The 20,931-nt window shown below is 36.2% G+C and overlaps 1 protein-coding gene across 1 annotated transcript in view; it reads left to right on the forward strand.

The window, feature by feature from the left end:
* The window catches only part of EPB41L3 (erythrocyte membrane protein band 4.1 like 3), a 229,457-nt gene that overhangs the window by 182,075 nt on the left and 26,451 nt on the right, over positions 1-20,931 (forward strand). The window contains exons 6-12 of the mRNA XM_021711050.1: positions 4,311-4,386; positions 6,257-6,475; positions 6,899-6,986; positions 11,786-11,938; positions 15,968-16,065; positions 16,773-16,948; positions 20,272-20,492. Coding sequence (XP_021566725.1) covers positions 4,311-4,386; positions 6,257-6,475; positions 6,899-6,986; positions 11,786-11,938; positions 15,968-16,065; positions 16,773-16,948; positions 20,272-20,492 — 1,031 coding nt within the window. The remainder of the gene's footprint in view (positions 1-4,310; positions 4,387-6,256; positions 6,476-6,898; positions 6,987-11,785; positions 11,939-15,967; positions 16,066-16,772; positions 16,949-20,271; positions 20,493-20,931) is intronic.

A 20,931-nucleotide genomic window follows, 5' to 3' on the forward strand; every position in this document is an offset into this window, starting at 1 on the left:
TCACCTCAGCCTCCCAAAGGCGCGGGATTACAGGCTGAGCCACCGAGCCTGGCAACATTTACTTTTTACCATTTCCTGTAGCTTTTTTACCACAAACATGGGTAACCTTTATAATTTAAAATAGCTAGTGAGAACATGTGGTACTGAATGCAACATGAAAAGGACTGGCAATAGTGGGACAAAAATAACCAGGAGAGAGAGGGAGGGAGGAGAGGGCATGTAACATCAATAAGGTACCTGATTCTAAACCAGGCGAAGTGACCAATGGGAGGCACAAACTTCACCTGTACAATGACCACTTATGTATCTAATCCTGAATTGTACCGTACATCTTTAAAATACAAAAATACTATTTTCAAGAATATGCTCATATTTTATCAACAAAAGTTAATTTTTCTGAACAACTAATTCTAGTTGAAGAATAAATTTAAGACTAGTTTATTAAGAACATGATTCCCATTTCAATAAGCGCAAGTTTTCAACAGTTTACTATTTTTTTTAAAAAAGTAAATACTTGTTAGTGCCTTTGAAACTCCTGAAATTATTAGAACATAATTAGTAGTGAGCAATTTTGAAATGATTAATATCAGATGATATCCAAAAAAAGTAACTGTACTTCTACATATTAAAGAGTTTGATGATTATTTATACAATTAAAACATCTTTACTATACTTTTGAGAGAAATCTTGTGTATCCACTAACCAGAAACTTGATAATGAATCAATTTGATAGAAATGGTTTAATTGGGATTGAAACTAGGGGTAGCTACAGTTGTGATAAATAGGTGAAGCACTGCTTTTTTATTATTGTTGTTGTTCTGAGAAGTCATAAAAAATGTAAGATGATCCTTATATTTCAAGGATTTTTGTATCAACACATTTTGTGTGCATAAAGTCCTCTGTCTTCATCTAAGTAAAGAAATGCTGAGCTGGTTAATAATTGCAAAGCACTTTGAAAATATATAAAATGTTCAAGAATAAGTCATAATGCTGTTATAAGAAAGTCTGTATAAGCTGTCAAATTTTCTTTTCTATCATTAATACAATGCTTTTTTCATTAACTTCCCATATATGCTGTCTCTTACCTTTCTTTCAAAGAAAAGAAAACTAAAGAGTCAGAAATTTAAAGGATCTTCTCTTCATGCAGATTAGGCAGCAATATGACTTCCCCATAAAGAAAACTGACAGTCTTGCAAATCAAGTAGGAAACAAGGAAAAACTGAATTTTTTAAAAAATGGAATTTTGGGATTTGATCTATATTCCTTATCCTTTCCCATCCACCAAAATGCCCTTTCCCCAAAACTTACATTTCACCAAGACACAGAGTGTCATCATATTTAATATAATTATTGGACTATCACCTCTTTCTAAATACGGATGATAAAAGGATGTTTCCATTCTTTTTACACTATCAGTTCACCATATGCCTTTAGAATGAGATCTTTAAGAGAATGGAGATCAAGCTGGTAAAGCTTTTAATTCACAAATTTATGGTAGAGAATTCTGAAACTGAGGACTTCATTCTTATAAAAAAAAATTCTAATTCTAGTCATCTTTTATGTGTGCCAGATGTTAAAATTTCTAATATAATATATTTTTTATTATAAGTACAGTATGTCTATAATATAGAAAAATATGATATAGAGTATATGAAATCTCATAGTTTTATGATATAAATACATAGGATAGAAATTTTAAGATTTAACAGATATGGGACAAAAATTAGAAATTTTTCATAAGAATAAACTCTTCAGTGTCACAATTTTCCATTTATCATAAATTTGCAGTTTAAAATCCTACATCAGCATTATAGAAATATTCATTTTAATGTGTTCAAGCTGTTTCATTTCCTCTTTCTAACCAGACCATCATTTGAACAGATACAGGGTTGCAAGCTGATTCATTGCATAAGCACTTCCTTCCTGGTTGATTTGTTTCTACTACATTCATTATGAGGATATGTATTTGAGCTTTAATCTGTCTCGCTCATTAATTTCAAGTTTTATGCCTTATTTATCTGGATTTTTTTATTTGGGGGTGTAGATTGTAGTTTCTGTAAACTTTCCCATTGTTTTAAAATAATCCCGACAGATTTTGCAGTTATTTAGGTTTTAACTTTAAGGAAGTGGATTTTTTAGTACTAATAGTGATTTTAAGTGTGTGGTTCCAAAGCCCACCTATATCAGAACCACAGGGGAGCTTCTTAAAACCACAAAATTGCTAGACCATATTTCAAATATCTGAAATAACAATCCCTGGGGTGGAGCCTAGGAATTGGCATTTTAAAAAATGTGCTTATTTATTATAGAGTTGTGGGATACAAGTGAGGTTTTGCTACATAAGTATTTCTTAGACTCACTGAAGTTTAAAACTTGCTTTCCTAGAATGAGGATATTTGCGTTGCAATGTCTTTCCTATATTTTCATTACTTATTAGAATAATTTAGAATTTTCACCCTGAATTTATTATAAGATTGTTTAATTACATTGCTAAGCTATTCATTGGATTTAAGGCACACTTTCAAGTGGCTAAAAATTCTAAAAGAGCAATAAATCCATTTCCCATAACTAATCCATTAGTTTTAATTCCACTTGCTTGGGGGAAAGCCAACTCTCATTATGAACCTCACTATTGGCAAGCATTGAGGGAATCTATTTTAGCAGGAAGTGAATAGGAATCAATAAGAAAGTAAAACTAGATCAGACTATTTTTAGAAAAACAAAAAGACTTTTTGAGAACAGTGGGAAAAACAATTACTAGAAATATATTTGATTGACAGACATATTTTGAGTGGTTTTAAAATATTAAGCACCCAATAATACCTGGTCCTATGCTAAATCCTTTATAGGGCATCTCAGGTAAAGCCTCTGCTATGTGGAATCTTAAGTGTGATGTACATTGTAGTGTCAAGAATAAGCGAGAATTAATAAATCTGCGCCATTTATGACAGAACTGATGAAGCTAAGTATTGCTTCAAATGTAGGAGGATAGTACAAAGAAAGGAGCTAAGCAATACTTACGTTACTGTTCCTTTCTTCTGAATGTTTGGGAAGGGCCCATGGAGAAATTGGAGTTTCCAGAAGTCATTTAATGGGGTGGGGGGAGCATTTGGAAGTCTTAGGAGAATACTGGAAGCATAAGGGCTAGACTGTGAGGTCACAGAATCCTGGAGTAAGAGCAAGCCTCTGGGCACTGAGTGAGACTTAGGTGAAAAACTTCCAGGATGGAAGCCAGGGAGCTAGAAGGAATTTGTCACAGTCTATTCAGAAAAATACAAGCAGGGCCTAGGCTGTGGCACTTTCAATGTGCTTATTGGATAGAGGGAACAAATATAAACAGTACCGTAGAACAGAAATGCCAGACTTGCAAATACTGCATTTAAAGGCCAAAAGAGAGCAAAGTCCATGTAAGTTAAAGGAACGATTATGTAGAGAGAATAAACGTAGAAAAAAATGATTTTTTCAATGTTTGTATTGATAAACCATATGCAACTAGAGGTAGTATTAGTGAAATGTGGACTTTAGTAAGGCTTAATGTTTCAAGGATATGTGCTGACAATACAAAGAGTTGGTATCTGTGAGCTAACTTCTGGTTGAGCCTTTTCATTGCTGTAGAGGCCTTGAGTAGATGCCACAGGATAAAGAATGACAAAGTATAAAGAGGATCTGTGTAAGTCATGGGCTAAGAAAGTATAGAATTTGGTGATGTGTAATAAATATATTCAAGTATCTATTTCATCAAAAATTTCCCTGGGCAAGAAAAGAATTTTCAACAACCCAAAAAGCAGCCCACTTGCTAAAGCAGTATTTGCTACAACAAACCTTTTCCATAAATTAAGCATATGCTGAATAGTCCCTTGACATTATCATCATTGGATTTGACCTGTAGTAACAAAGCAGAAAGGACAAAGAAAATGGGAGTTATGTTTGTGGTGCTGGTATGTGAGCTGCCCAGAAATTCACAGCAGTGAATCCAGTCAATTTCAACCTTCTCTGACTGAAGATCATCCATAGAATTCACCTTTTTCCTCTTCTTTTAAAGTCTTAACTTTGATTCTGAGAAAGGGAGGAAGTATGGTCAATTTCCTTGTGAGTTAGAAGTGCCAGTAAAGGATCTGATTGCAGAGAAGATTAGAAATCAGGTGAAGTTTCAGGTTTCGTAGAAGCAAGACTTCCCTGTTCTCTATTAATGATCAAAAGTTGCCAGAGTGTTAATACTCAGAGTTAAGTAAGTTCTGGCTGTCAATTAGAATCATAAGTATACAAGATTTTCTAAGGCTTTATTTTAATTCTTTTTCTATCCTTTGCAGGTGGTGCTTGGCACTTTTCATTTAATGTGAAATTTTATCCACCAGATCCCGCCCAGCTATCTGAGGATATCACCAGGTATTTGAAAGTTGGCTATGAAAAAGGCAGGCAGATAGGGGCAGTTGTCCTCTTCAATGCTCTGGAGAAGAACATGCTTACATCTGATAGCGTTACAATCATCCACGCTCAAATGGCAAACAAAAGGCAACCGAATGAGAACAAACATCTGATGAGAAGATTTGCCAAATCCTATATTTTCACAGTTGAATCTTTGGTGCCAGGCTGATGATTCCCTCTGCCTGACCCGAATGGGAAAACATGTAGAAGTGAGATACTGTCATCCACCCACCATAGCCAAATTGGATGAGATTCAGCCTTAAATGATATAGCAATTCTTACTCCTCCTACTTTAAAACTTTGAATAAAAATGTCTTTGGGTGCTTATGCTTTTATATGATCAATAGACACACATACACACACACACACAGATACACATATACATTTAAGTGTCTATTTTCTATGCCCTATATACACAAGGGAAAGTATTAATTTGTTTTCTGGAAAGAAGGTATTAAGAAGGGAATCAGACATAAAAGTATTACAGCTTGGTAACTGAGCTTTGAGTATGAACGGGAATCCCATTGTAAAGCTGCAGAGGATGTCTTAGTCTGGGCTGCTGTAACAGTACCATAGACTGAGTGGTTTATAAACAATAGAAATGTATTTCTCACACTTCCAGAGGCTTCGAGATTAGGGTGCCAGCATGGTTACACTCTGGTGAGGGTTCATTTTCAGATTGCACACTGTTGACTTCTCGTGTCCTCACGTGGTGGAAGGGTGAGGGGATCTTTCTCTGACTTTTTTACTGTAACTTTCTTACTTTATAAACTTTTTATTTTTTAACTTTTGGATTCTCTTGCAATAACACTTAGCTTAAATCACAAACACTTTGTACAGCTGTACAGAAATTTTTTTCCACTGTATTCTTATTTTGTAAGCCTTTTTCTGTTAAAAATGTTTAGAATTTTTTTTCACTTTTTTGTTAAAACTTAAAGCACAAATATACACATTAGCCTAGACTTACACAGGGTCAGGATCATCAAAATCACTGTCTTCCACCTCTGCATCTTGTCCCACTGGAAGATCTTTAGGGGCAATAACACGCATGTGCCATCATCATCTATGACAACAATGACTTCTGGAATACCTCCTGAAGGACTTGCCTGAGGCTGTTTTACAGTTAACTTTGTTTTATAAATAAAAGGAGTACACTCTAAAATATCTATAAAAAGTATAGCATAGTAAACTGGTAACATTGTGCTTTATTCTCATTATCAGATGTTATTTATATAGTACATAATTGTGTATGCTAGACCTTTATATGACTGGAAGCTACAGTAGGTTTGTTTACATCAGCATCTCCACAAACATATTAGTAGTGTGCTGTGCTATGTTAATACAGCTGTGATGTCACTAGGTGATAGGAATTTTTCAACTCTATTTTATTCTTATGTGACCACCATCTTATATACAGTCTGTTGTTGACTGAAACATCATTATGTGGCACATGACTCTATTTAGGACCATTGTTCTTATAATTCCCCCAACCAAAGGTATCAGGGAGTGTGTTGAGGACTGTTCAGCTAACTTTAAAAGTTATTTCAAAAGTTATTAGAAGAATATGTCTGTAGGTTTCTTTTACGCTGTGCTTTATTAATAAAACTCTGCTTTATTGTGAACATCTTCTTGCTTCTAAATGCCCTTAAATATAATACTTTGTAGTCAAGTATTTTCCCTTATATCGAGATCAGTTATAGATGAAATAAAGATCAAAATATATAGATGCTACAAGACTTATCCTACCCACAATTTATACTTAATGATCTCCTTTTTATATACCCTAATGCTGGTCTTTTTTTTTTTTTTTTCTCCTTTTGGCTCCTGGAAGGTACTACCTCTGCTTACAACTGCGAGATGACATTGTGTCTGGAAGGCTGCCCTGCTCCTTTGTTACCCTGGCATTGCTGGGCTCCTACACTGTTCAGTCAGAACTTGGAGACTATGACCCGGACGAATGTGGGAATGATTACATTAGTGAGTTCCGCTTTGCACCAAACCACACTAAAGAACTGGAAGATAAAGTAATCGAGCTGCACAAGAGCCACAGGTTAGTGGCAGAAAACCTGAGAACATTTATTTAAGTTGTGCCTTGACACAACGCATCTCTCCCCGGTACTGATTTCAGTCTATTAAGGATGGGACTTTAGCGGAGTGACTCTGTACAGGATAAAATTCTGGGATAAGTAAGCTCTTACTCGGAATGTTGAGGTGCTATCTGTAACATTTTATTTCAAAATCATTTTTCTTGTTATTCTCTCATATATTGGCTGGTGCAGAGCATATACCTGCTGGTGCCTCAATGGCTAGTGCAAGGGATGCCTTAGTTAGAATGGAGCTAAGGGGGGTTATTTTACAGATCACCTGGTAAAGAAAGAGCAGCTAACTGATAGGAACAAGCAGCTAACTGCTTTATAATTTTTAATTCTAATAAGGAAAAGCAGCATTGTAACACTTTTTTTTTTCTTATCAGAGGAATGACACCAGCAGAAGCAGAGATGCATTTCTTGGAAAATGCCAAAAAATTGTCCATGTATGGGGTAGATTTACATCATGCCAAGGTACCATTTTTTTTTTACACCTGAAACTTTCTGTTTAATGTTATTTCACTCAATGTTGTTAATGTCATAAGCTGGTTTTTACTTCAGTTAATGTAAACAAAAACTTTAGGGATTCAAATCTGTGTTTGCCATTTAAGCCTTACTCCGTGATATAACAAATTTAGCTCTGGTATTTACCAAAGGATTTGCTTTTCATGGCTCAAACTTATACTAGTTCTAGGACCAGCCTACTGAATGCCCATGATAAGCAAAACCTCTGAATGCCTGCTGATGCAGTTAGAAACTTATCTTGACATACGAAGCTCTGAGCTTACCCCGCCTCTTGTTGCCATTGTATTTCCCATTCTCTGCTCACACATGCCCTTTGCTTCCATCAGGCCCTGTCTCTGCCTTTTCCTTAAATATGTCTGTTTCTGAACTCTCCTGCTCTTTCTTGTTTGTCTGTCCAAACTTGACCAATTGCCCAATACCTAAGTGCCCCATCTGTTATGTGACAGGTACTATGTATGTCCCTGTTCTGGACACCAACCAGGTTCACATAAAACTTAGATAACTTTACTGCTAAAGTTTAGGTAGTCTGACAAGTAACTTTGAAATAAGATTGGTAGAGTTCACCCAGGCTAGGGATTGTCTCATTGACTGGTGATTGGTAAAATGTTAAAGATGTATCCTGGGTACAGAATCTTGGGAAGAAAGAAGTTGGAATTAGACTATAGGAGGGTACGGTTGTGAAGATACCCAGAACAGAATCCAGAATTTTTGTACTTTTCAGCAGCAAGAGAATGAGCATATGGACCATTGGTTTATTTAAACAGTCATGAATAAAAACCCTGTGGAAATTTGGGACACTTTTATGAAAACTTTTATCAGCAAAACGTAAAATTTGTTAGTATCCTGGAGATGGATTTCACTATGTTAGCAGTGTTAAAAACAGGTCAGTGTTTAAAGGTCAGAGGTCATTTCTTGTGATTGGGGCTGACAAGATAACATTGTCCTAATTAGGGATGTGTATTTGACTTTTCAACTTCTGATAGACAGAGTTAGTCACCAATTTCACGGTCTGGGACTCACAAGACTGTGCAATTGCAGGTTTCCAGGCAAGTGAATGTTTTACACTGTTAGGTTTAAGGTCTAGAGATAAAGAGAATTTCAAATGTCTCTGTTAAAGCAAACCTCTCAAAAACCCCGAAGACCCATGACAGGGAAATCAATGATTTGTAGGGTCCTGTTGATGCTGAAAACCAGGTTGCTGTTTGGTTGGCAGTTTAGGAAGAGAGTAATCCCACAGGAGAATGGACAGAGGAATGGTGACCATTGAACCAATGCAGGCTTGATTGGTTTTGTCTGTAGATCTCTTTGTATATTACACAGGATTAGCACTCCCAATGCCTGAGAACTAGACTCCGCAGGGGCTTATACCAGGGATGTGCTGGCACACTGAATGCCAAGCTCTTTGACATTTGTGTGTAATTACAAGGGCAGGTGTAGCTCTGTTGACTTGCCAGTTATTATTACACTTTTTCACTTAGTTTGCCCTCAGGTAACAAAGTTGTTTTCTGTTTTATGCAGGTATGAGGTAGGGTGAAGATTTCAAAATAAAAATGAGGACAGATGCTAAGGTTTTTTTTTTTTTTTTTTTTTTAATTTTTCTAAGCATTTTTCCCTAGGTGACTAAAAAATAAGGAAACAAGAAGGAAATGAAGGTAGCTTGAGAATTTGAGCGAACCTAAAGCTATTTTTGAGTTACATCACGTATTCTGATTCACTTACTGCCCAGAAAACAAACAAATAAATGATTAGGGTGTGCATTTAGAGAAGTGCAACTCAGGATGCATCAGTGTTTCTATCAGTAAAAATAAAATCACTCAACATTGCTATAGTTACTAAATTAAAATAGATGGCTGCCTTTTCATTTAGTAATGTGATTTGGAATTATGTCAATTAAAAAGAAAGAGAATTAAGGAAGTGCAAATGCAGCCTGTTGTAGGATTTTATCTGAATATTAAGTATAACAGATAATTCAGTTATAGACTCCACTTTCCCATGCAGCCACATTCTATCATTTGAAGAAGGAAATTTACTGAATTAAATTAGAGCTAATTTCCGGTTATATAAGTGAGATGTTTCTCTTCTATTGATGGCATAAAAGACCCTGAGCTTTATGTTCCATTTGAAAATTCCGAATTGTGATCTTGAACTCCACAGTTCTGTGTAAGGAATTAATACTCATATTAGATGAAGGTCCTATGTTTTGGAAAACCTATTCTAAATGGTTTATTTTTTTATTTGAAAGTCTGTCTCTGCTTGTTTGTCACAAGAGAATGGTGACCACTGATGTCAGTATTAATAGACTTTGTCATAGTCATTTGCTTTATGTAAGATTCTAAAATGTAACTATAAATCCATATGGGCCATCTCATGGACCAAGGGATACTGAAGCATGGCAGAGTTTGAAGAGTGATTTTAAATTAAGGAAATAGTATGCCCCTTTATTTTTATTGATAGACTAAGACTACTCGATCTACACTTAGTGCTCCCTGGGTAAAGGGAATATAAACATTTATTGATAATGAAATGTACATCTCCAAAAAAGACTGTTTTGATAACTTTTAAAACAAAAGATTTGTCAAACTAACCTCAGACTATGGACTATGGCAGAAAACTTCATTTGAAAAATATCTTTGTTTTGTTGCTGTGCAATTAATGAAATGGAGACTCCCATCCCATATAAAGCCCCACTTGTTCCTGCCATTTTCATTTCCATTCACTTTTTTTCCCCAACAGACATGTGTAATGACTTAACACATGTGAGACAGGCCCCGTGCTTGCCATGAGGTCACAAAGATAAACAGAGCTCCTGCTGTCTACCAGCTTTTGGTCTCCAGGAGAAGGAAGATGGATGGGAGTCTATTTCAGCACCGTTTACTAAGGTTTACTAGAGATAACGGATTTAATTTGGGGACACACAGAAGCATGTGTTGGAGACAAGAAGAGGAGACATCAGAGCCTTCCTCATCTTCCTCATGAAGGGGGGATACTGTTTTTTTATGATTCAAAGACACTAGTGGGTGCTTTTGCAATTTCATTAAAAATTTCATTATTATCTAATAATGAAAAAGGTGCTGAAAGTCCTTTTCCCCTGTAGTTTGGGGACATATTTCCTAAACTTATGTTCTATAGTTATCAAAAACAGAGTGAATAAAAAAGCAGTTATTCTAGTTTCCTTTTTTCTCACGCCTGCATTTTGCCCATGGTGTGAGGTGGTCACTTCTGGGTGGTTGTGCAAACAGATCACGGGTTCTAAAGGATCAATAACATCATCTGCTTGTCAGCATCAGATTATAACTCTTAAAATTGCCCTTTCAAATTAAAGCCCTTGATAAATGGTGGGCAATTTCTAGTCTTTGAGTTCTCCTCAAATTTTATTATATTGTAATATCCTGCCATCAAATATTCCCACTCCTGTAGAGTAATCTGGTATCTAATGGAATAATACGTTTCCAAGGTAAAATGTTTCATTTTAAACCAATTATATTCTATTTGTACATTTACATTTCCCAGAGATGGACTGATAATTTATTTCTGATTCTGGAAATGTCAGTCTTGAGCCTTGTATTGACAGGATTGAGGAAGTAAATTCCCACAATCACAGAAGTCAGACTCTCCTGTTTAGATTCTTCTGTTCTGCTGATGCTGCAGAGTGACTCAAAGCTGTGAACAGTCTTGCCCATTGTGTGACAAAAGATCTGAATGTAGCTTCTTATGGGTGACCAGGCTATGACCGTTTCTGTTCCCTGCTTCCAACAATCACTGGAATTAAGGGGTGGACTCACAGTCCTGCCTCTATCCTGTCTTTTTACTCCATTCAAGGTCACCATCCATGCTTATTTGACTCTCATTTCAATGTAATACAACATGTAAGGAGAAAAGACCGTACATGGTGTATCATATTAGTTTGATATATCTATGATGAACTCTGGGCATCACGTACTCCTAGGAAATTACCCAAAGATGAAATGTACAGGTAGCAAAAACAACTTGCAATTTTAGTATGGTCTCATTGTTTTTTTTTAAATATGCATATATTTTAAGTGTAGTCATATTTACATATGTAAGCCACATTGTTCAGTGTGATTACCAACCACTGGACAGTATTGGGTCAGGGGGTTGTTGGGGGAGAGAACACTCATACATTTAAAAAAAACTGTTACACATTTAAATTTGTCACTCTGAAAGTAAAGGTGTATACAAAAATTTGAGGCTGATTTAAAAAAAATAAAACTCAAAACCCTCAGAGGAAAGGAGAGGGCTTAACTTGATAGAATACATGTTAGGTTAGAGTGCTGCTTCTAGAACCAGGCTGCTTGTATTCAAATGGGATTCTATGCCTCAGTTTCTTCCCCATCTATAAAATGGGGAGGAAATAATAATAGCAACTATCCCAATATATCATAGTGAAGATTAAAATAGTTTATAGAGCAGCACCTGTTACTTAACTGAAGGCTATTATTATTGCTGTCACCAATACACCTTCATTTGCTTAGCTTTCTTGGTGTGCAATATTTATGTTATATGTTTAAGTTAACTGGGAGAACAGATTTTACTCTAACAGATCTCCAGAGTGAATATTCTCACTAAAAGGCTATTATGTAATGGTAATGTTTAAAACATAGCTGTAGTATTTTTCGTATTTAAATTAGCCAATTACAGGCTCTGTCATGGAGGCTTAAATATTATACCCGGTTAAAATTGGAAATGAGTGAGATACTGATTTGTTGTTTCTTCCTGCTATTTTCCAGGATTCAGAAGGAGTAGAAATCATGTTAGGAGTTTGTGCAAGTGGTCTGTTGATATATCGTGATCGACTTCGGATAAACAGATTTGCCTGGCCTAAGGTTTTAAAAATTTCTTACAAACGGAACAACTTTTACATTAAGATCCGGCCAGGAGAGGTAAGTACACTCATATTTGTGTGTGCATTAGGAAGAAAGATCCCTGATAGCAAGCAAAAATTTAAATTATCTGCTCACAGATTCTAAGCATTGTAGGGCATGGTGAATTACATCTACATGCCAGAGAGAATTTATTGTAGGTTTGTCTCATAAACAGCAATAAATATTCTCTTCTTTATTATGTTGTTCCAATTTTTTCCTATTGCATAAATTAATTGAAGGGTTTTAAAAAACATTTTAATATATAATGCAGAATATCATGAATAATTATTTGTATACTTCAGGCTCTAATGAGCACATCTCTTCCTATATGCCTTGTTATTATATCTCCACACCCTTTATTTGCCCTGCAAATCTGGTTGCACCCTAAAAGTGAACAATTTAGAAATCATATACTTCTTGGTACAAAGAATATTAGAGCAAGGGATGATGAGTGTGAATTATGTCATTGTTTCACAGCCCAATATATTTTCACTTAAAAAAAACAATTAGAGAAGCTAATGAAAGAATCAGAATTGTTAGCTATTCCTTACTCCTTGGGCAACAACTGCATGATCAACATATATTTATATCTTCCTTAGTGATTTGTACATAATGGTAGTACATATCTGCTCTTATCTGCTTAAGAGATAGTACATACCTCAAATTTCTTATGGTCTGATTCATAAAATGGAGGCAGTCCTCATCTTTGCCAAAGCCTCCAACAACAGCCACTGAGGAGAGGAGAACCTATTCAGTAAAAACGGTGCTGGGAAAACTGGCTGATCACATGCAGAATATGGAGACAGGACCCCTACCTATCACCATACACGAAAACTAACTCTAAATGGATCAAAGACCTGAACATAAAACCTCAAACTATAAGAATCTTTGAAAATGCAGGAGACACCCTTATGGAAATTGGAACTGGCAACTAATTTCTGATCAAAACCCGAAGTGCCCATACCATAAGAAATAAGATAGACAAGTGGGACCTCATCTAATTGACTAGCTTCTGCAAAGCCAAAGAAACCATCAAGAGAACAGGGAGAAGACCACAGACTGGGAATAAATATTTCCCAACTGTATATCTGCCAAAGACTTAACATCTAGGATCTACAAGGAGCTCAAATGTGCCAAAAGGAAAAAAAATAGCCCCATTACAAAGTGGGCAAAAGACATGAATAGACACTTCTCAAAAGCCAACAGACACATGAAAAAGTGCTCAGTCTCACTAGTCATTAGAGAAATGCAAGTCAAAGCCACATTGAGATACCACTTAACTTCAGTAAGAATGACCATCATTAATAAAACAAACCACAGATGCTGGTGAGGATGCAGAAAAAAATGAATATAAAGCATGTAATTATGTTTAATATAAGTATAAAATCATAGTTATCTGTGATGATTGAAACAATCTGTAAACTTTTCATGTGTGTACCTGAAATTGTAGTATTTTGAAAATATTTCCTAAATACTATATATTAAACTTACAGTCAATATACATTCATTTGAATGTATTGAACATTTATTAAGTGATCACCCATTTTTTTTCAGGCATTAGAAACAGAAGGGTAAATATGACCTTGTTCCTGTCCTTCGGGGATTTTCTATTTAGTAGAGAAACAGACTCACACACTGAACGATAGATACCACGATACAAGTGAGATGACAGTCTATTGACATGGAATGAGCATAGTGTTGTGAGAGGCAGAAAGGAGGGCCGACAAAATGAGTCAGTAGTGTGCCATTGAATGTTTTAAATTAGGACATGGCACAACTGGATGAATATTTTGGAATCATAGATTTCTTAATTAACAACTTAGCAGTGTGATGTGATAAGACCTAAACTAGGGCAGAGGCTATGGAAATAGAAAAACAGAACACCTCTGAGAGAGTGGTTTCAGAGGCAGGACCAGTAGGTCTTGGAGACAGGCTGGAGGAAAGGAGAAAAAGAGGGAAGAGTTAGAATAACCAGAGGTTTTCATTTGCATGAGTGATGTCAACAAAGATGATATTATATAGGAGAGAAAAAGGAATTTCAGAAAACAGATTGAAATTCCTTTGGGACAGATTTCCTGGAGGGAATTCATGCATTGTAAGATATTAGGCAGAATTGTCAACATGTATGTATTTTATTGAAGGCCATAGACATGAAATAAATAACCCAAAGAGCAAGGAAAGTTAGAGAAGAGGCCCCAAAACCAAAATACCACTATTCTGGATAATACCACTATTTGAGAAAGAAAAAGGTACAAGAGGAACATAGGGAGATTCAGAAAAATGGTCAGAGATGTAAAAGAAGGAGCAGAGACTGATGGATGACCAGGAGATGAGTTTCAGGGGGAAAGCGGTTAACTAGCAGTGCCATATATTATGGAGCAGGCACACAGGATGCGGACTAACAGAAGTAGGTTGAGCTTGACAGTCAGGTCCCATTATGACATTGCAGAGTTCAGGAAGTTGTGAGAAGCACCTGCCAGTATGCAGTAAGGTCAGAGGTGAGCAGCATAGGCAGAGGTGAGCAGCATAGGCAGCAGGTAGTGGCTTCTCTTTCCTGAAGTTTAGCAGTAAGATGAGGCTGTGGTTCCAGCAGAAGCAGGCTCAGATAAAGTTGGTTCCTTCCTCCCTTTTTAATGATGATATTCTCAGGCTGAGAAGAGTAAGAAGAAACTCTTGATGGCACGCAGACTTGAAAGAAATGCATAGGTTTCTATCCTATTCATTTGGTTGGAAGAAGTGGAAAGAGATGGATAAATCTTTGAAAATCTAGGTGTCTGTGTCATTCTTGCCAAAGGATGTTAATAATAAGAGACTCTTCCCAGCTTTTTGCAACAGAGAGCAAGTTGACTCTTCTTTATAATCCTTGGCCTTAGTATAGTGTTTGGTGCATGTTAGTTGCAGGATGAGTAGATGGATGATGGTTTAGTCAAGAACAAAGTACTTCTGGCTTGAGAGGTCCCTTGGACAGTAGCGATTTTTACAACAGCCATTGCACAGTCTAGAGTGAATAAGAAGTTAATAAAGGCAGTTGTGGTTGGAGCAATTTGTGAGGTATTTCCCAGTTTCCCCAGTCAACCTCAACAAACAAGAAAACAGAATCACACATGACTGCATCTCACATGCCATGCATATGGCCCCTCCCTATGTTTCTCTTGTGCCTTTTTCTTTCTCAAATAGTGGTATTATCCAGGGTTTTGCTATAGATTACATCAATAGTCTGGTTGTGCTCTTTTGGAAAGCCTTTACTGTTTAAGATGATTGCCCTCTGGTGGCCTGATATATGCCTTCTTCAGAAAATAAAAAGGCTGTACGTCTGAAATAATAATATTCAAGTATTTTATGCAGGAAATCAGGTGAAGTATTTCACCTCAAAAAAACCAATTGACTGGTAGAGCATCATCTGAAAAATATGAAAATGTGTTCTCTCAGTCTCTGATCTTATGTATAATACGATGTTAGCATTTCCTTAACATGTTAGTATTTAACATGATAATCCATAGTGGAACACGCAAATAAAATCATCAATATCTGACAAATATCTGACATCAGCAAGTCATCAAATACCCAGGACATATACGTATTTTCTTGCCAAATACTAGAGAAAATATTATTTCCAAGAATGCTATGGATTATATCTGTAAACATTTTGTTCATTTCAGTACATTCTAGTTGAAGTCATCATGTCATTGAGAAACCATGAAAATAAAACTTAAAAATGAGATGAGTACAAATTGATTTCTGGAAGGAATCCAAATGCCCTCTTTTTTGTGCTTAGTTTTCATTTCATAAGATCCATACTTGTACAAAAAACATTTTGCTACATGCATAATGTAGATATTTATACCTGCAGCATTTTGTGTAGCATTTATACCTGCAGCAGCAAAGTTTTTTAAATGAATGAACATGCATACTATGAATTGTAAATATAGCAATTGACTTAATAAGCAAATTTTTAAATTGTGGTAGCATAATTTTGTAAAATATGTGTAGAGATTCTGTTTTTCATAATTCCAAACTTTCCTCTTTAATGTATTTTTTTTCATTTAGTTTGAACAATTTGAAAGCACCATTGGATTTAAACTGCCAAACCATCGAGCTGCCAAGCGTTTATGGAAAGTATGTGTTGAGCACCATACATTTTTCAGGTAGGTATACATTATGCTATCTTTCCTAAGGAAGAACTAGGATAGTTGGAATCACTTATACTGAAAAAGATTGCTGGGAAGAGTATATGGAAGCATATCCTTACTACTCCTTTGAGTTCATTGTCAGCAGATTTCTTGTAAGAAATCCTAAAAGAACTAGAAAACGACTAAATTTGTAGGATTTTCCTTAATTTGGCATGTACTTATCTGCCTCAGTCTCATTTCTTCATTATCTTTAGTGTCTTTTTGTTGTTTTTATAGGGTGTTCACTTCAAGTATCCAATCCATTACTTACTATTTCTCAACCAGGACTCCTTTACCCCCACATGTAGTATTCAGCCTGTCAGATTTATGCCTACAAAATAACACATACTACTTCTTCTTCTTCTTCACTAATAGCACCCATTTAATTGCTTTTTGGGCTTTTAGAACCAAAGACTCTCCACCTTGTATGGAATGTCAAAAGTTGATCAAGTTCAACACAACCATCATTTCGATTATATTCTCTCTATAGTATCTCTACTTGACATATTACTATGTGAATTTATTTTGTTTTTATGAAATCAGATTCACTTAATTGCAAATTGTATGTTGAACCTTTAGCACACTAAACACATTGGCTCTCATAACAGATAGTAAAAAGTTAAAAAAACATTTTTAATATTTGACTTAATAGTCTTTCTGGTGTTTTTCTTTCATCTTTTTAGACTATTGTTACCAGAAGCACCTCCAAAGAAATTCTTAACCTTGGGTTCCAAGTTTCGTTACAGCGGCAGGACACAAGCCCAAACAAGAAGAGCCAGTGCATTGATAGACCGCCCAGCACCTTACTTTGAACGCTCATCTAGCAAACGTTATACCATGTCTCGCAGCTTGGATGGAGGTAAGCATCACTTACTTGTCCCAATAACCACTAGTAACTATCCCCAATAGAGTATGACACCATCATGACCTTTCAATAACCATAGATCATCTTGGATATTGTATATTGAAAATGTTGGTCTGTGGCCAAATGGCAAATTTTTAAGTTTTCCTCTGGGGAGAGAAAACATGCCTTTCTCAGTCTAACATCTATAGATCTATATAAAATTACGTGAAAGTAGCCAAGTGCAGTGCCTCCTGCCTGTAATCCCAGCACTTTGGGAGGCTGATATGGGAGGATCACTTGAGACCAAGAGTTTGAGACCAGCCTGGGCAACGTAGTGAGAACCACCCTGTCTCTACCAAAACTGTAAAAAGGAGCCAGGCATAGTGGCATGTGCCTCTCAGTTATTAGGGAGGCTGAGGTAGAATGTCCAGGAGTTTCAGGCTTCAGTGAGCTATGATCACAGAGACCCTATCTCACAAAAAAAAAAAAACAAACATAAAACAATAGTACTTAGAGAATAAAAAACATACCTTTCATAGGCCAGCACCCTGAATTTCGAGAAAGATGTTCTCGTTCTAAATATAGTAGTTACATACTCCGTGAGTGATTTGATTATCTTGCCAGCAGATCGTAAATGATTGACAGGTGTTAGCTTCTTTGCTTCATTAAAACAAACAAAAACCTGTAAGTTAAATTTATCTTTGTTTCTTTAAAAATTTTGTGAAAAAAAATGTGGCCTTTATCAGTCAATTGATAATATCTGACAGAAAGGATGATATTCAAATATAAAGCAAGGGGCTCTGAGTTAAATTCTCCTTGTTAAGTCTAACCACTACTCCAGATGGACCAGGAGAAAACTGCTATGTCAGGGTTCTGTACTGCCAAGTTGAATGGCAAGTCAAATGAGTAAAACAGAAAATCACTCAGATTACCTTTTTCAGGAATAATGCAACAGTGGGTTTCTAGTAGGTTTCTGTTTTATATTACTATGCAGAATAACATGGAAGTGTGCTTTCTGCTACAAACCATGCCAGTGGTAGTAATACTTCACTTAGGAGCTGAGTCACGGCTAGGCCTGTCTTCTAATTCAGAGCACCAGGAGATTGGTTGTTTTATAAAAGACTTTATCCTGTGCAAATTAGAAGAATTCGAAGTTTCTGGCATGCATGTGTCATTTGAATAATAAGCAAAAAATAAATAAAAGTTACAAATGTCTGAGATTCTCTCCCTCCCCACCTGTTTTGTCACTCCTTCCCAAGGGTCTCTCCTCTGCCTTCCTCTTTCATCTGCCCTGATGAGAGTGATCGGGCAAGACACTCCCCGAATCCTCCAGCAAAAAAAAAAAGTCTGTATTTTTCTAATGGAATAATCTGTAAACAGTTTGTAGAAGAAATCAAAATTATGTATGTTACTAGTGAGTTGGGAGCAGCACTCCTCAGGCACGGGTAAAAGCAGATGGAAGCCCAGGCTCTGCTGCCCTCTGTGTGACGGTTGGCAAATGATTTCAGCTCTCCACGTCGGTTTTAGTCATCTGTAAAATGGGAGCATGGCTGCCTTTGACAGGGTTGTTGTGAAGAGTAAAATATATGCGAAAGCACTCTTGTTTTAGATATGAGTATAATTATCTCAATAACGATATTTATACTATTCTTACAGGCTTTTGTAACCTGGTCTAGAGAGTTAATTACCATTCTGTATCCTCTAAGGGTTTCCAGAATACCAATTTAGTGCCAGCCCTCTTGGATAAAGTCTTTATTAGGACTGTTTCAGGTTGAATTCAGATATTGAAATAGCCATGTTAACGTTGAAACTTTTCTTTCTACTTTGTCCCGTTGACTCTCCTTTTTCCTTTAGAGAATCTCTGTTAACTATTTGTAAATGCTGTAAATGAGTGTTTGAGGAACTTTTGTGAATCACACCTTTTTTTTCCCTGAATACCATCCACTTTGTTCACTGATATGCACCTCAGGGAACACATTTGTTGTGAATGTTTTTTTTCCTCATGAACTTTTGTGTGATAATCACTGCTGAGAAGACAGAAGATAATTGTGAAATCAGTGTACTAATATCATGCTGTCTCTTCCTCCCTGCTCAAAACTGATGTTAGTATGTGTTGTCTCTCACTCTTTGTGGTCCCACCAGCTTGAGTGTGTTTTCTGCTGCAGCTCAGCTGGGTGGCATGGCTGCATGCCAACATAAATTGCTTTTTGCAAGTTTGCATATTATAGAGAACCACCTAAGTGGTCCATTGGGAAGCTGTGACTCATATAAGCTTTTTCATCAGTTTAAAGAGATATAAAATATCTTAGTGAAAATATTTCAGTGACATTACTTGCCTATTAAAAGGATTTTAGAAAGGATTTTGTTTTACAGTATTTTATTTATGTTTTAAAGTTCCTAAAAGATGAATGCAGATTATATTTTGTCTGTGATTAACTACTGTGTATTTGAAAAGCGGCATTTATACATATTAATAAATTTTATATCTACAACCTAAAATAATGAATACCAAATTCTAAAACTTAAATGAATTAAGCATCTCTTTCACTAAGACATTTTAGCTGGGATGCAAGGCCATATCTTAAGTCTCTTAGGTTTGCATGTTTTACATTTGCATGAATTTTGTTTAATGATATTTGTCTTGTTTTCTCAAATATTAGAGATTAATATATGTATATGTATATATTAGTCATCTGTTTAAAATGCAGTAGATATTAAAACATTTCTGTACTTTGAGTGAAATTGCCATCTAGATTTTATAATCTCTGCCAAGATGGTTAATATTCAATTACCCATGGGGCTTTTATATTGTAAAAGTGATAAACTTATCGATATTAATAATCATCATAATAATAAAACCAATTCTGTGCTCCTGGAATGGCACTTCCAAATAGTCATGTGTATTAGAGCAAGTGTCTACTGCAAACACTGCTGTTAGTTGTGTAACTGGCCGTCACTGCATGCCTGGTGCTAGAGCCAGCCAGTGATTCTAGGGCACCAGGTTCAGCAGCAGATCAGTCTCATGCCTCTCTACTCACCTCCACTCTCACACGTGTCCTCACCAGAGAGCTTGAGAATGGATGAGAATTATTCTGGGATTTCAAGACATGAGCATTTAAATAATTTTAAAGCACTGGTGTTAGGTAATCCAGAAAGATACATCTGTGGTCGTGCTTAGACAAAGGTCCCTGCAGTGTTGATTTGTCTTTTCAAAACAAACCTGGTATTCTGTGGTAGTTTTTTTTTTTTTTTTCCAGTAACGGGATGATTGGTGTTGCTCATCTGTCTTCTGACTTAACGATTTTGGATTCTATTTCTTCAATTATATTTGCTTTTAGCATCAGTGAATGAAAACCATGAAATATACATGAAGGATTCTATGTCTGCTGCAGAGGTTGGTACTGGCCAGTACGCCACAACAAAGGGCATTTCTCAGACCAACTTGATCACCACTGTGACTCCGGAGAAAAAGGCTGAGGAGGAGAGGGACGAGGAAGAGGACAGACGGAGGAAGGCTGAGGAATCCACGCCTGTCTCGGCCATCCGGCAGGAGGGAAAGGTATAGCTCCCAGGCTGCCTCCTAGGGTTTGCCCCAGCTTTTGAGAACTAAATAATTCTAAGACTATAAGCCAGGAATGTGTTCAGACTTAGGGTAATACATATGTTAGTTCTGGTCACATTCGTATGTCAATTTTTAAATAATTCCTGTTTCAACATTTTTCCTCTGAGAGATTCTTTTGTTAACTCTTTGAAAATTTTTATTTTAACAACCTGTATGCTATATAAGACTTTCAACAGCTGTCCTGTGTGTGTAGCTTAAAAATAGTTTTGATGGCACATTGTACTTTTCTGTTTGGGCTCCCATTTCAGAACTGTTACTAAAGCTGTTTATTTGTTTCTGGCCCCAATCTCCTATGTAAGTACGGCATGTTTTTCTAGATATACAGTAATCACATTGCCATTCTTTGGACTACAAGTGCACTGGGCAGTCATAGCCC

Source organism: Carlito syrichta, unplaced genomic scaffold (genome assembly GCF_000164805.1).
Source record: "Carlito syrichta isolate Samal-C Ts95f unplaced genomic scaffold, Tarsius_syrichta-2.0.1 Scaffold301835, whole genome shotgun sequence".
Classification (NCBI taxonomy): domain Eukaryota; kingdom Metazoa; phylum Chordata; class Mammalia; order Primates; family Tarsiidae; genus Carlito; species Carlito syrichta.